We start from the raw sequence: 14,774 nt of genomic DNA, 5'->3' as shown, positions 1-14,774 counted from the left end.
TTGACTTATGTTAGAACAGTTATCTCTTTGATTGTGAAATATTGTCATTTTTTTCTTGTGCATGAAGTTTTATGATATTATGTCAATATTTTCTTTTATGGCTTCTGTATCATTCTAAGAGATTTAAAAAAAAATTTCCTGGTTTTCTTTTAGTACTCTTATGGTTTCATCACAAACAAATTAAATTTGTGATCCATCTAGGATCTATTTGCATACTTATATAAATATAAGATAGGAACTCAACTTACTTTTTCCTAGATGGTTACCCAGGCACTTAAATGCTCCCCACTGGGTAACTTTTCCCCTCAACTGATAAACATTACCACATTTATTCTGTAGGGGAGGAAAAAACTTTTGTGCTCTACCCTCCTATGTTCTTTGCCTGGGACCCTAAAATTAGGCTAAGAGAAGACAGATTAATGAGAGAAAGATGAACTGTTGATTAAAGCATGCAGTGCATATCCACACAGTGAAACTCAGCATTGAGTAACTCAAAGAAGTGGTTAGAACTTGGGCTTATACCTTAATTGAAGAATAGATCTGTACAGAATTGACAAGGCACAAGGAAAAAGAGTGAGTTTCTAAGGGTGACAGATTGTGGAAAGATAAAATGCATGAGGAAACTGATGGAAGATAAGAGCTAGTAGCAAGGTTTGCTATGCAGATTCCTCTGGTGCATTTCTTGGTTGATCTAGGTCTAGCATTGTCTCCAGCTTCCCTGGTGGCTCAGAGGGTAAAGAATCTGCCTGCAATGCAGGAGACCCAGGTTTGATCCCTGAGTCAGGAAGACCCCTGGAGGAGGAAATGGCAACCCACTCCAATATTCTTGCCTGGAGAATTCCATGGACAGGCCATCAGTTACAGTCCATTGGGTCACAAAGAGTCCAACATGACTGAATGACTAACACACACACACAGCATTGTTTCCAGTTGTCCTTCCTGGTAGAGAGGAGAAAGCAATGCCTTTGAAAATTCATGTCCTAATTTTAGGCAAGTAGGGGAAGTACAGGGAGCTTTTCTTGTATCTGCTTCTTCTCAATTGCCTTCAGCTCAAAATGATCCTTACACCAGAGAGGCGTATTTGAGGGTGGCAGGTTCTACTTATCTACACATTCTACATACCTCTACTTTTTGTTTTTTCATGAAATTGATCACAATTTGTGATTATATGTGTGTGTTTGTTGCATACCCAACCCACTAGAATATGAGTGATAAGTGTAGAAATAACCCAGATGTCCTGTTTTTCTTCTTTTTATTGTTTTATTCTATAAAATGTGTGTGTGTGTGTGTGTGTGTGTGTGTGTGTGTGTGTGTGTGTGTGTGTGTGTTTGGGGAGATTGGGTGGGCAGCAATGAGATTGTGAGTAGGGAATAAGGTGATGCTGCATGATTTCAAAGGATATAGTACTGTATTCCAATGAAAAAGCTATTAAATCTCTAGGGTACTGACTCTAATGATGAAAATTTTAGACTGAAAAAGGGACGATGGTGAAATCATGAGAAAGTAAGGAGCAGCATCTGGGGCTGGCTACTGAAGCCAGTAATTGTACTCTCAGATGACTCTGGAGGTGCCAAACATTCCATTTTCATATTAACTGAACTCCAAGGTCATGGTTGACTTACCAAAATGGGATCTCACTGGACAGAATGCTAGGACGCAATTTCCGTTATTAAAAACAGGGCAAAAGCACAACTGGAGGCTCAAACTAGGCTTAAATGGACTTATACAAAGGCTAAATAATGATTGCTAAATGAACCAATTGAAATAGTACTGATCACCAAGAGGCACTCTGCTAGGGAGTAAGGAGGGACATAAAAATTGTTACATTTAAATTAGACTTTGAAGTTCAAGCTAATTTCAGTCATCTAACTATTGCACTTATTAATAGTTATGTCACATTTCTATTTCAAACAGAAATGGATACCCTCAACCTGACTGAAATGAGAATTCCCACTCATGAGGAATATGGTCATTAGAAACAAGTTTCTGCCAATGATGAAAGGAGAGCATTTTTCTGAAAAGCAGCTTGGTTTGCAAACCTCCTTGGGGATTCTAAAGGCTGGCCCACAGGGGGGATCCCTAGGACTTCCCTGAGTTCATGAGCTCTGAGACATTTCTAGAATGTCTTACATTTGCAAAGTTTAAGGCCAAAAGGTTGAGTCTCTGAACATGCCCTGAGATGGTTGCTTTTCTCTCTATGGGAGGGATAGAGATATGGGATTTGTTTGATAGACCATGTTTATTATTTGCAACATTTTCACCACAATCCCATTCTTAATGCTCACTGGTCATTTCCACCTCCCAAAGTGGTACATAGGTAGCAAGGCCTGTTGCCCAAGCTTCATGGCTTGACTACATAGGACATTTGATGATGTGTAAGCTACATATTAAATTAGACATTTGACATTTCTTTTTTGAAGCCTGTCATCCAAGACCAGTTTTTTCCCTCTTGCATGTTAGTGGAAGGGAAAAGAAATCTGACGCTTACTAGGGATATTTAAAAAATGACTAACTGGAAACTTTTCACCAAATAATGTCTTTCTAGCCTGCTGGGACTATCAGAGACTGAACTGCTTTGCTCAGCTAAATATATCATTTAATACAACACACACAGTGCAGACAGGCATCAAACTTTTAAAAAATTAAACATAAAATATAGTAACTTTTAAAAAAATGCATGTTTCTCTAGAGAAATGACTCGACTCTATTCAATAAGGAGTTTACCTTTAGAAAATACTTTGAATGATCATTTTGATAGAACCACTTTTAGAATAATAGTATTTTAAAATAAATGACTAAGGATGAACATAAAAAATTTGTTTCTTTCAAATAAACTTTTTCTGCATCATGATGATTCATTGTCTATAGTTTTTATGGCATCTGAACTTTTAGAATAGTATTTCTTTCTCCTTTCTCTACAATGAGTTGAATGGCAAATGTAAAGCTTATCTTAATAGTCTCTTGCTTAATTTGACAAGGTCATATTTCTCTTAATAGCATTCTATGGTGACAGTAATAATTTTTCTAGATGATAGAAATAATTGCAAGAAGTATTCAGCTGAAAAAGTTTGTGACATGTCACTAAGGGCTCATTATCTTCTTTATTATTCAATGTGTCTCCAAATTCCTATTTATTATTTTTTTTATGTTCTTTTACTATTTTGTCCTTTTCCATGTGGGAGTTAGAAGTTAACCCAGCTCTTTTTGGGGCTCCTGACTTTGAGGCCTCACTTGGCATATCACTCATCATTTCTCACTGAGGCTGAGTCACAAAATTGTGCTAAGCATGCTTTCAAGCACCCGCCAGAGCCATGCTCTCCCCAGCTTCCAGCATCTGGACTATAGCAGCCTCCCCCTGGTCTTACTTTTGCACCCACCCACTGCTCCTGTGGGTGCCCTGGGTGGCTCAGTGGTAAAGAATCTGGCTGCAAGGCAGGAGACACAAGTTTGATCCCTGGGTCAGGAAGATCCCCTGGAGGAGGGCATGACAATCCACTCCAGTATTCCTGTCTGGAAAATCCTATGGGCAGAGGAATGTGGCGGGCTACAGTCCACAGGGTTGTAAAGAATTGGACATGACTGAGCATGCACGCACTGCTTCATGCCTGCTGCCCTGGACAGGCCTGTGGGTCAGACGCTGTGCAGCTGGTCCTCCTGCCAGTCCCCTTGGTACCTAGGTTCCTTGTCTCCTTCCTCAGGACTGTGCCCAGCACACTGTTGTTCTAGAAATGTCTGCACAGAGCCTCATTTCTGGCTCATTTGTATACCCCCGGAGTTCCTCTCCTCTTTCAAAACTCTCTTGATTTTATGATATTTAGTAACTGCAGAAGCTGGGAATAACACTCAGAGGACTGAATTTCTTTTAATTACATTCTGACTCACTTCAGAAGGATCTTGATCAATAGCAGTGCTTGATTAGGATTGGGCCTTGTGCCATGACCACAGCCATGGAGAGAACATCCAGAAAAGTACACTTCAGCGCTTCACGGCAGTGATTTTCTAAAACGGAATCTTAACCAAATGTTGAAAAAGAAAAAAGCAAGTGTGGCATTGATACATATCACAGCCTTAGGAAATGGCCACTGCAACAGATAGAACTATGATACTGGCAGCCAGAGGTTCTAAGATACAGTGCGTATGGATTTTTGGTTTTGTTTTTTGTATGTGTAGACAATCTGGGTTATGTAATCCTGATGGATGTGATAAAATGGATCTCTCTTCCTGTCCTCTTAGGGAAGCCATCAGCCGGGTTTGTGAAGCTGTCCCTGGATCCAAGGGAGCCTTCAGGAAAAGAAAGGTACCATCCTCCCAGCTCTTATTTTTTTCCCACTTCTGTCACCACGCAGTATCTTTAATCACACACAATTGTTCAGTTTCTCTTTCCTATGGCCTGGCTCTTGTCACCTTTTTTTTTTTTTTGGCTGAGAGTGGGGAACCAAGAGGCATCCGTTGGTTTAAAGAGGGTAACTTATAGTGACAATGACTCTTGTCACTTTTAAAAACAAAAAGAGCTTAGATTCCCTCTTTGCCATATGGTTGATGAGGACAGTTAGCTATCAAGGCTAACTGATAGTGTTGCCAAAGTAAACACCCCAGGTCTACACCTAAAGCCCTGTAAACCAGGACCAGATGCTCTTCTCAGCTTTTCCGTACATTAATTAATTTCATTTGAGCAACTCTTTGTGGTTGATGTCCTCAGGGGTGTGCTGGTAAAAGTTGAGCAACAGGCTCTTGGGGTGGAGACTGAGAAGCACTAAATTGGTCATGTTTGCCAGTTTCTATGGGGTAAATGCTCTACTATGGCCAATTTCAAGCTCTAACCTGATATCCCTAAAGGGCAGTTGGGAAGAAGTGTGTTTTAGGTCACTGTTACACAGCATCCCTGCCGCATGTAATGGACATAATGAACAGCATGGGCATGCATACTCAGTATCTTGGTCATGTCTGACTAGTTGTGATCCCATGCACTGTAGCCTGCCAGGCTCCTCTGTCCGTGGAATTTTCCAGGCAAGAATAATGCAGTGGGGTGCCATTTCCTCCTCTAGGGGATCTTCCTGACTCAGGGATTGAACCTGAGTCTCCTGTATCTCCTGCACTGGGAGGTGGATGCTTTCCCACCGAGTCACCAACCTAAACAGCATAGGTAATAGCTAATGTAGCAACAGTTAGGAAGTGATGAGTTTTGAGTGTTCATTGCTTGTCTTTTAAATGTAATTGATTTAATTGGAAGTCTACATAAATTAATTTTAAGTAGCAGCTCCTTTTAATGACCAGCTCATTGTTGTTGGTCAGTCACTCCGTCATGTCTGATCTTTGTGACCAGCTCATAAAACTCTTAAAAAATCAATAATTGGCTTTCGTTAGCTAGAACAAGCCATCTCTGGAATACCGCTTGATATTCCCATTTTACAGATGATAGAAACTGAGGTTCAGGGATGGGAACTTACAACGCAAGACGGTGGTGGAGCTGAGCTCAAGCTCAGGCCGCCTGGCTTCAGGGGTTGCACTTTTAATCCCTTGACCTTTTCATCCTGGAGGTGGTTGGACCAGAAGGAAAAACAAAAAAAAAACTTGATTAAGAGAAAACATAGAAAAACTCTTTCCTTAAGTGTCTAGTATATACATAATTAAATACCCACCATCTGGACTTTTCGAAGCCTGGACTGAATGGTGGGGAGTGCGTGCATCCCTGTCTTCGAGTCTGTCCCAAGGCTGAGGTTCTGGGGCAGGTTGTGTCATTGCCTCTGCTGCTTCCAGGGCTGTGGGTCAGCTCTGCTTTCATAGCTTGCAGACATTGGTGAACCCAGAGAGTAACTGGATTTCAGGCAGAGAAGTTTGGATGAAGGCTCAACTTGATGTGCTAGCCTGTGTTTCAATCAGCCCATGGGAGGCATAGAGGACCAGGAAGGCTCCAGAATTTTGAAAACAGGAATGCTTTTAAAGTCATATGGTACTTGACCAGCAGTTCTCAGGGTTCTCTTGACAAAAGTGGGGGAAGCAATTTCTATTTTGAGGCTTCACTCTGGTATACTTAATCAGAATCTCCTGGGTGGGCCTCAGGCATCTCTCTTTTTAAATAGCTCTGGCAGGGGATTCAAAAATAGTGCCTGCCTGGTTAAGAACTAGAGTGCATTGGCATCTTAGAAGAGGGCATGTTCTAATCTGAAAAGGAAGTATGGGGGGGGGCAGCTGGTCCCTGTGCCAAGGACAGTTCTGGAGGACTGTTTTATGCACCAGTTGGAGCAGAATTGGGTCTGTCCATCCTTATGCTGGCCCCAGACCCAACAGTTTTAACTGGACCATTTGATTGTTCATCAGCCCCATGAGCTGGTCCATTTAGTCTAGTCCTGAGTAGTTTCCTGGTGGGATGAAGCCAGTTTCTGAGGCTGCAAAACTTGTGGCCTGTGGTGCTTTCCTGAGGCTTATGAGTGACTGCCATGAGACGCATCCCATCACGAGCTACTTGGTGTATTGACACCTCTGACCTTCCTGCAAGGTCCTCATCTCAGTGTGTGCATGTTAGGTGTTTTAGTTTGCATACTGCATACTCTAGAATTGATGTGTTAGGGTCAGATGCCACCCTCCCAGCTCATTTCTGGGACATTGCCTTTGCGGGCCTGATGAGAGGGGAAGGTGGAGGTTGGAGGTGTGGCGGATGGAACGGTGTGGGGGCCCTGACAGTGCGGCCTCCAGAGAATGGAAAGCTAAAATAATGCTTCTTCATTTCACAGCCTCCGAGCAAAATGTTGTCCAGCATCTTGGGCAAGAGCAACCTCCAGTTTGCAGGCATGAGCATTTCCCTGACTATTTCCACCGCCAGCCTGAACCTGCGGACGCCGGACTCCAAACAGGTCTGTAGGTGCCCATGCCCTGCCCTTCCCAGAACCCCCAAACCGTGACTGTTTGAAAGGACTTCCCGTTTCCAGCTTTATCAGGTCCCTGTGAAACACATTTGTGTAAAGTTTTCACCAGTCTACAAACTCTGGCCACTTTTAAAGTTCATCAAGTGAGTGATAGCTGGAATTGGGTCTTTTGAATTCTGCTATAAATTACTTTTTTTTTGTTGGGGGAAGGAAGGAAAATGCATGAAATCACTGATTTACTTAGAGCTAAAAAGAGGTGTATTTGTGTATGCAAAAGTTTCCTATCAATGTCCCTTTGCCCCATTTTGTTTTCTCTTGCGTTGTATTTTGTTGGTTCTACAGCCCACATTTAATTTTCACATTTATTATCTTTGAAATGGTCACATGCTGTGGTTTAATTGATAGTATTTTTAATTTCTTAGCGGGTCATTATTTTCGAGCCTCTCACAGTTGAGACTGTCATGGAGTTGATGTGACGGGGTGCATCTGTGGCACATCCAGTGTGGCGGGGTCCTGGCTGACAGAGGTGGGGGTGATGAAGCTTACTGAGGCAGACTCTGTTAAGGTAGTTGGGTTTTTCCACACTGCCTCTCATTTAAGTTTCTTTGACTGTTAGTTCCTTCAGCTGGGAAAGTGGGTGTATGAGGAGCTGTCCTGGAACCAAGAGAACTTTGGTTCTGAAGGCCAGAGGAGACAAAGGAAGTGAACATGCTCAGCTCAGCCTGGGGTTCTGCTGGCGGCAGTGGAAGCTGGGATTCAGGTGTGTCTCCATGGAGGAGGCTGGGCGATCCACAGACCTCTGAGTGACGCACTTCCCCACTCCGCAGTGTGTTACCGGGGACGCCCAGGGTTACCTTCATCTTGCTAAACATAGTCATATTTATTGATTTCCACACCGTCAGGTGAGCAAGCAGCCTGCCCAGCTTCATTTAGGATGAATAGGACTCCACCTCCAACCCCAGATGCTGAAGTAAATTCTAGATCTGGCATAGAAACGAGAGGCAATGCCTAGGCTGTGCTTTGGCATACTGGGTGCCACTTCTCACTCCATTCCTCTGTCCTCACTCAACTGGTGGATAATTCCTTGTCTTTTCTCATCGGCCCTTCTGAGGGGTGGGTAACCAGTCATCTCGTGGTAGATTAGAAAGATGCCATGGGCTCAGCCTCTCTCTGGAGCTGCCTCTAGCTGTGGTGGCTTGGGATGCAGCATGATTGAGCGTGAAAGTTAATGAGATAGGTTTCCTCAGGGTTCCCCTCACATGCCCAATTTCATTCTTCTTTTTTTAAACATTGAATATGGTTGATTTGCAATGTTTTGTAAATTTCTACTGTACAGCAAAGTGATTCAGTTACATATGTATTTATATGAATATATTCTTTCAAAAATTCTTTTCCATTATGATCTATCACATGATCTGAACATAGTTCCCCATGCCATAGTGTAGGACCTTGTTGTTTATCCATTCTCTATATAAAGGTTTACATTTGCTAATCCCCGACTCCCTGTGTTTCCCTCCTGCCTTCTCCCCGCTTGGCAACCACGGTCTGTTCTCTTCCATTTTTATTGCATGTGACTGCTGCATCTTTTGTTTCTAGGAATCCTCAGGCCATGGTCCTCAATTTTGTGAGATCGTTGTAATTCCACCTTATACTTCATGTCCTACCTCAAAAAATAAAAAGAGAGAGAGAGAGGCAGGCTCTCAGAGCACAAAGGATGAGGTCACGATGGTTGGCCTTCCCCATCCTGCGGTTGGGGGCTGGTTGGGTATGTTCTGGTCTCATGGTCCTGCCCTGGGGAGGGAGTGCTAGGCTCAAGAGTCCTGGGAGATGCCAGTGCAGATACATGAGCACAGTCTGAGGAAGGTTTGGCAAGAGACAGAGCTCACATCCCTCAGCCTCTCCCGAATTTAGGCCTGGCTGTAGCAAATTGAGAAGGAGCTTGAGTGGGCATGCCCTTCCCGATCCAGAGAGACAACAGAAATGCAGTGCTAGCTCTCCTCTGCAGAGCTTGCAAGGAGGAGAAGCAAGATGAAACACCCTCAGAGCAAAACACGTCTTTTAGTTAATTAGCTCTCATTTTCTTACTCTCCTTTTCAATTTCTACTCCACCCAAAGGGACAGCATAAAATCACACAGTAATGGTCATGTTGACCAAATATGATGTCCATTTTATTCTGAAATCTTTGATTTCCAAATCTCAGCTTTCGGGCTTCTTTAGAATAAAAAAATTAAAAAAATTAACAAGCAGAAACGAACAACTTTAGAAGTCACAGTTTGTCATCATTTGGGGACTGCTACGTCCTCACTGCTCTCCTGGGAGCCCTCTACCCCTAGACTAGAGGCAGGAAACGGAAAGCTGCAAAAGGCAACTATTGGTTTGATCCAGCTGGGTTTGAGTACAGGCTACAGAGCTAGACTCACTGTTTCTATTCATGTGTATGCTCAGGATTCTTCTAGATTCTGAGTAGTTTTGTGAGTGCCAACAACTGAAGTAGGCATTTAAAAATATCTCATTTTATCTTATAATTCAGTTATAGCTTTGCTTTGAGTTTTACTGGCGCACGATCGGAAAAATCCCTTGGATGGTAGGATTACGGCTCTGTGAATTCTGCCTGCCTGCCTGCCTGCTGGCGAGGGCCTGAGGGGGCTGTGCAGAAACAAACTTGGTTCTGCTGGGCTGGAGGCAAGAGTGCTGTTCCCACCCCCGGAAATTTACTTCAGTGTCATTGCATTGTCTTTAAAAAGATAAAAATAGCAGGGAAGACTTATGTAGCTTTTTAAATTTAGGGCAGCTTCTAATTTGCTCAGTGTCTACTCAATTCCTCTGTATGCTGCAGTTGATAATGCTAATGGAAATTTCCCATTTTAAAATTAACTTGGAACATCCTTGCTGGTTTTTAAAGTGATCAATGACAAGAGTGCTGGAGAGGGCATTGATTTTGATCTTGGATATAGGCTAATTCGTGTGCTCATGCTACAAACCGGATGAAGTAGGGGACAGCCACATTCCCCTCCCCTCCAGCTATGGGGTCTTTAGACCCCATGTGTCTTTGGAAACAAACTGCACAGTTGAAGTGTTTTGGTGTGTGGGTGAGACGTTTTCCTTCTCAAAGAGGCATGGTTATTAAGACCCTCTGTGTTCAGGTCCCAACTCTGCCTTTTATTAGCTATAGAGCTTTGAGCCAACTGCTTGCTTAGCCCCTGGGAGCCTCAGGCTCTTCATCTGTAAAATGGGATTGCAATAGTTCTTACCTCACAGGGCTGCTGTGAGATGTAAATGAGATAATTCTGGCAAAGTAGTTAGATGCGCAGTTAGATGCTGTGAAATTTCACTGGAGGTTATCTATTGTTACCACTTTTATAATTGTTCTTTTCATTGGGTACCAATTTTACCAGTTTTCAGGAAACCTTATTGATTTGTATTGTCTGCCAACAAGCAGTTTGTTTTCCAAGACATGGGAAGGCTAATAACAGTACATCTTTGTTTCTTGTTTTCGGCCTGGCAGATTATAGCGAATCATCACATGCAGTCCATCTCCTTTGCCTCCGGGGGAGACCCGGTAAGTACCCCTTGAGTTGTTTTCGCTTGTTTTTGTCAGAGTTGCTGAGAAGGGACCCTGCTTCAAAAGCATGCCTCTTAGAACCCTGTAAGGAAATTTAACTGTGATACCAGCTACTTCGGCTTCCATTCCATAAGCTCTTCCTATCATTTTTTTTTTAGGGTTGACACATGGCAAAGACCCACTATTAAATTTCATTTCATTAGTCAAAAGCTGTCAAAAGTCTCTGAAGCAGTGGCTTTCTTAAGGGGTAGTGGCATAGCTCCCTAGTTTCCAAAGTGGCCGGCGTGTGCGCCTGACCCTGCCAGCCTTGCTGTGTTCCTGTTTTCCTCTTGGCTCTTCCCCGGAGTTCTCCATTTTGGGATTTTAAGTTTATTCAAAGGCTGTGAATTTACTTACTCTGACTTATTCTTAAATATTTGAAATTGGTATTTTTCTCTCCAAATTTAACACTGTCGTCTTTTAATGATTTGTTTTCCCAACAGGGAAGAGAGAGAAGATAGAGAATAGGAGAATGTTCCAGTTTTCGTTGCTTCTTTTATTAAGAAGGTGGCCTAACTAGGGAATTTGCTCCCCACATATGGTCAGGAAATCTATGATACAAGGCTAGCATTCAGCTTCAGTGTAGGACAGTATTTTTGTTATCCTTATCGCTGTTTGTATTATTTTATCAAATTGTCGGTAGGCAGTATTCAGATTTTATGTAAGGCTTACTGGTCCAAGATAGCCTGAGTAATCGGTGCATTATATTAATTACTTCTTATCCCAAGGCCAGGGACCTTGTCTATTTCTAGCCAGGAAAGGGGATTTTTCCCAGACTCCATGTTTAACTCATATACCTTTCTTCCACACTCCTACCTGGGTAGCCTGATTGTAAAACTGCTGTTGGCACATTGAAAGCCAAATCAAGGGAGTGATTTCTTCTGCTGGTTCCAGTCTCACATTTCCAAAGGACAGTGTAACCATGACATTGAGTGTATTCGCTACAGGAAAGCCTGTGCTTGCCCTTCTCTCCCCCACCTGCTGCAGCCTCTGGGGAGGTATCACCCCCATCTTCCCAGCATCACTCAGGTGCTCCTGCTGGGGAGATACAGGCTGCATCTCAAGGGTCTGAGACAGGGAGATGCCTGAACCAAGGGCCCTGGCAGGAGAAGGACTTGGCCACCCTGTAGATGGCTCTTTGCCCTTAAACCTCTGCTAAAGTTTCACCCTTATGGCAGAAAGCGAAGAAGAACTAAAGAGCCTCTTGATGAAAGTGAAAGAGGAGAGTGAAAAAGTTGGCTTAAAGCTCAACATTCAGAAAACCAAGATCATGGCATCTGGTCCCATCACTTCATGGCAAATAGATGGGGAAACAGTGGAAACAGTGACAGACTTTATTTTGGGGGGTTCCAAAATCACTGCAGATGGTGACTGCAGCCATGAAATTAAAAGATGCTTACTCCTTGGGAGAAAAGTTATGACCAACCTAGATAGCATATTAAAAAGCAGAGTCATTACTTTGCCAACAAAGGTCCATCTAGTGAAAGCTATGGTTTTTCCAGTAGTCATGTATGGATGTGGACTATAAAGAAAGCTGAGCACCGAAGAATGGATGCTTTTGAACTGTGGTGTTGAAGAAGGCTGTTGAGAGTCCCTTGGACTGCAAGGAGATCCAACCAGTCTATCCTAAAGGAAATCAGTCCTGAATATTCATTGGAAGGACTGATGCTGAAGCTGAAACTCCAATACTTTGGCCACCTGATGTGAAGAGCACATGTCTATACTTACATCTGTAACCAGGTCTGATTATTTTGCACTGGTTGTCTACTTCTTGCCTAATGTAATGCTTGAAACCAGTTTCTTAAATTTGGAAGTTGACCCAGTTTGAAAAATAAGATGCAGAAACACTGAACACCTGCATCAACATCTCCTTTCAAGAACTTGTCTCAAACTTCATCTTCATGATGATGTTATGAGAGGAGGTGCAAAGATATGGGAACTGGAAAGTCAAATACATTGTCCTGTGTTGAAACTATTTTTTCTTATCCAGGATGCACTAAGATCTGTAAACTATTTTCAGTTTTCATCATCACCTCTTCTTAACAAAGGAAACATTTCAGTGACCCCTAAAGTAATTCATAACTATTAATGTTTTTTCTGATACAAAAATGTTATGATTCTAGGGGATAGGAAACCTAGTTACTTTTTAATTTTAAGCAATTCAAGTGCATATCACCTTGTGCCTGAGTTCCCACTCCAAATTTATTTGTAACCATTTCAATTGGTAGATGTTTTAAATAAAACTAACAATTCTTATTTCTCTTCCTTGTTCTGATACTAAGTATGTGTCAATTTTTCGCTTTGTGCCTCAGTTTACTGGGTAAGAATATGGTGTTTTATAAGTCTGTCAAATAAGACAGACTGGAATAAGACAGTATCTGTCTTATTCTTATTCATTATAATTGTTTTATTCTTGTTCATTATAAGAATAAGATGAATAAGACAAACTGTTAATCCTTACAATAAATAGGCATACTACAATTATTATCTACTATTATTAGCAGTTCTAAAAGATCACTAAAAAGAATGCCAGAATAATGGTTGGGCTCAGAAAAGCTTGGGAGTGAGAAGACACATGTATAAATACAGAATAAGCCCTTGGCAACCCCATCTTTGGAACTTAGAGTGCTCACTGTGTGACTGGGTGATGTCAATAGCATTGTTTTGAATAGCAATACATTTCCCTACTGTGCCAGAAGTGCATCATTTTTGGCATCAGAAAGGCTGTGTCCTTGGCTTAACCGCTGATCAGCTGAATGACAGGGGCATATCATGTCTCTTGTCTAGTCTTCCTTCCCTAGCTTGGAGTCAGCAGAGCATTTCTCAGACTGGAGTAAGGACTGAAAAAGAATCATTTCCCTGTATATGCCAGAAGTGTGGACTCTAATTTTATTATCAAAATATATGCAAAAATAAATTATGTATAGACTCCTTTTGTTTACATCTTTTATTGAATTGTAAATCCCAATCAAACTTGGAAGTGCAAATAAAAACAGTAAGACTTGACAACATCCAAAGTAAAATTAATTTACTGTGATGCATAAAGTTTTGCTGAAACTAAATCTCTGCTCCCAATGTGACTCTAAAACTGGACACCATGGTGCTTTTGAGGGCAGCAACCGTACTATCACAGGCGTTGGATGACTCACTCCTTCCACTAATTTCTTCTATTCAAGTAAACACTTCAGTCATACATCACTGCGTACAAAAGTGACATTAAATTGCTTCAGGTGGGGCAAAGCCATCTAGTCTGCTTGTTCTTTTCTCTCTAATTCTTTAAAAAATTTGGCACCCAGAATGCTGGAAACCCCACTGAAAATCTTGGCACTGAAATTGCAGGCAGAACTTGATGACACAGTGGTTGTTCGAATGATCCCACATTTTCTTGTATTAACTTTTAAGATTTTCATGGAAGGGAAACCATAAAAGAGATTCTGGTGATATCTCAAAAGCTGGAAACTATACCTGCCCAAACCCAGCGTCCCATCGATCTCAGATCGAGAAACACTAATGTTCTCTAGAGTCACTTCTGACATTCACATCTCTTGCATCCAGAAAGGGTGTCTATGATGACAAGCTACAATCCTTATTTTTGCAAAATAGCTTCAGATTCTGAGCAGATCTTCCCTGATGAAACAATCGGAAGCTGTGTTGACTGTTGGTCTCCCACTCCAATTCCCAGGTTAGTCTGTGAATATACCAAAGGAGAGTGGTCTGGGAAGGAAGAGGAAACAGCTTAGCCAGACTGCATGCTGGAGAATGACCCCAGGTTAGCAGTCCAATATATCAAGAGCTGCTTGAAGCGCTCTCCTTTTTTAGTGAGTGATGCTGAGTTCTGGGGAGTGATATTTGGAAAAACACGTTGAACCATGAACTCCCTGCCATGGATGATCATACCATGGCACCACCCCACCCCCACCCTCACTCTCCCCCTTTCCCTCTCACATTGGAGGATTTTCTGGAGCGCTGTAGGGAGAGAAGGGGTTGTCTTCTCTGCCCACAGAGAATCACAATGAAGGAACTCATGACAGTCTTGCAAATGCTGGAAAAAAAAAAAGCAAAAACAAATAACCTTGGAATCCTCTGAAACCATCACTTTGGGGAAATACCAGGAGCCATGGGGAGAACTTTACCAGTTGTTCCTCTGCCTTGAGAATTTTTTGAATGTTGAAAATATCAACTTTGCAGCAAAGTCTTTCTTTTGCTTTTAAGAATTCAGAGATGGGACTTCCCTGGTGGTCCAGTTCAGTTCAGTTCAGTTCAGTCATTCAGGTGTATCCAATTCTTTGCGACCCCATCGACTGCAGCA

The 14,774-nt window shown here is 42.3% G+C and overlaps 1 protein-coding gene across 1 annotated transcript in view; it reads left to right on the top strand.

The window, feature by feature from the left end:
- SHC3 (SHC adaptor protein 3) overlaps window positions 1-14,774 on the top strand; it is a 186,494-nt gene that overhangs the window by 100,835 nt on the left and 70,885 nt on the right. Inside the window, exons 3-5 of the mRNA XM_061163554.1 lie at window positions 4,234-4,297; window positions 6,732-6,851; window positions 10,370-10,423. Coding sequence (XP_061019537.1) covers window positions 4,234-4,297; window positions 6,732-6,851; window positions 10,370-10,423 — 238 coding nt within the window. The remainder of the gene's footprint in view (window positions 1-4,233; window positions 4,298-6,731; window positions 6,852-10,369; window positions 10,424-14,774) is intronic.

Source organism: Dama dama, chromosome 16, assembly GCF_033118175.1.
Source record: "Dama dama isolate Ldn47 chromosome 16, ASM3311817v1, whole genome shotgun sequence".
Lineage (NCBI taxonomy): Eukaryota > Metazoa > Chordata > Mammalia > Artiodactyla > Cervidae > Dama > Dama dama.
The sequence above is the reverse complement of the archived record's forward strand: the minus strand, read 5'-3'. Positions and strand labels throughout refer to the sequence as shown.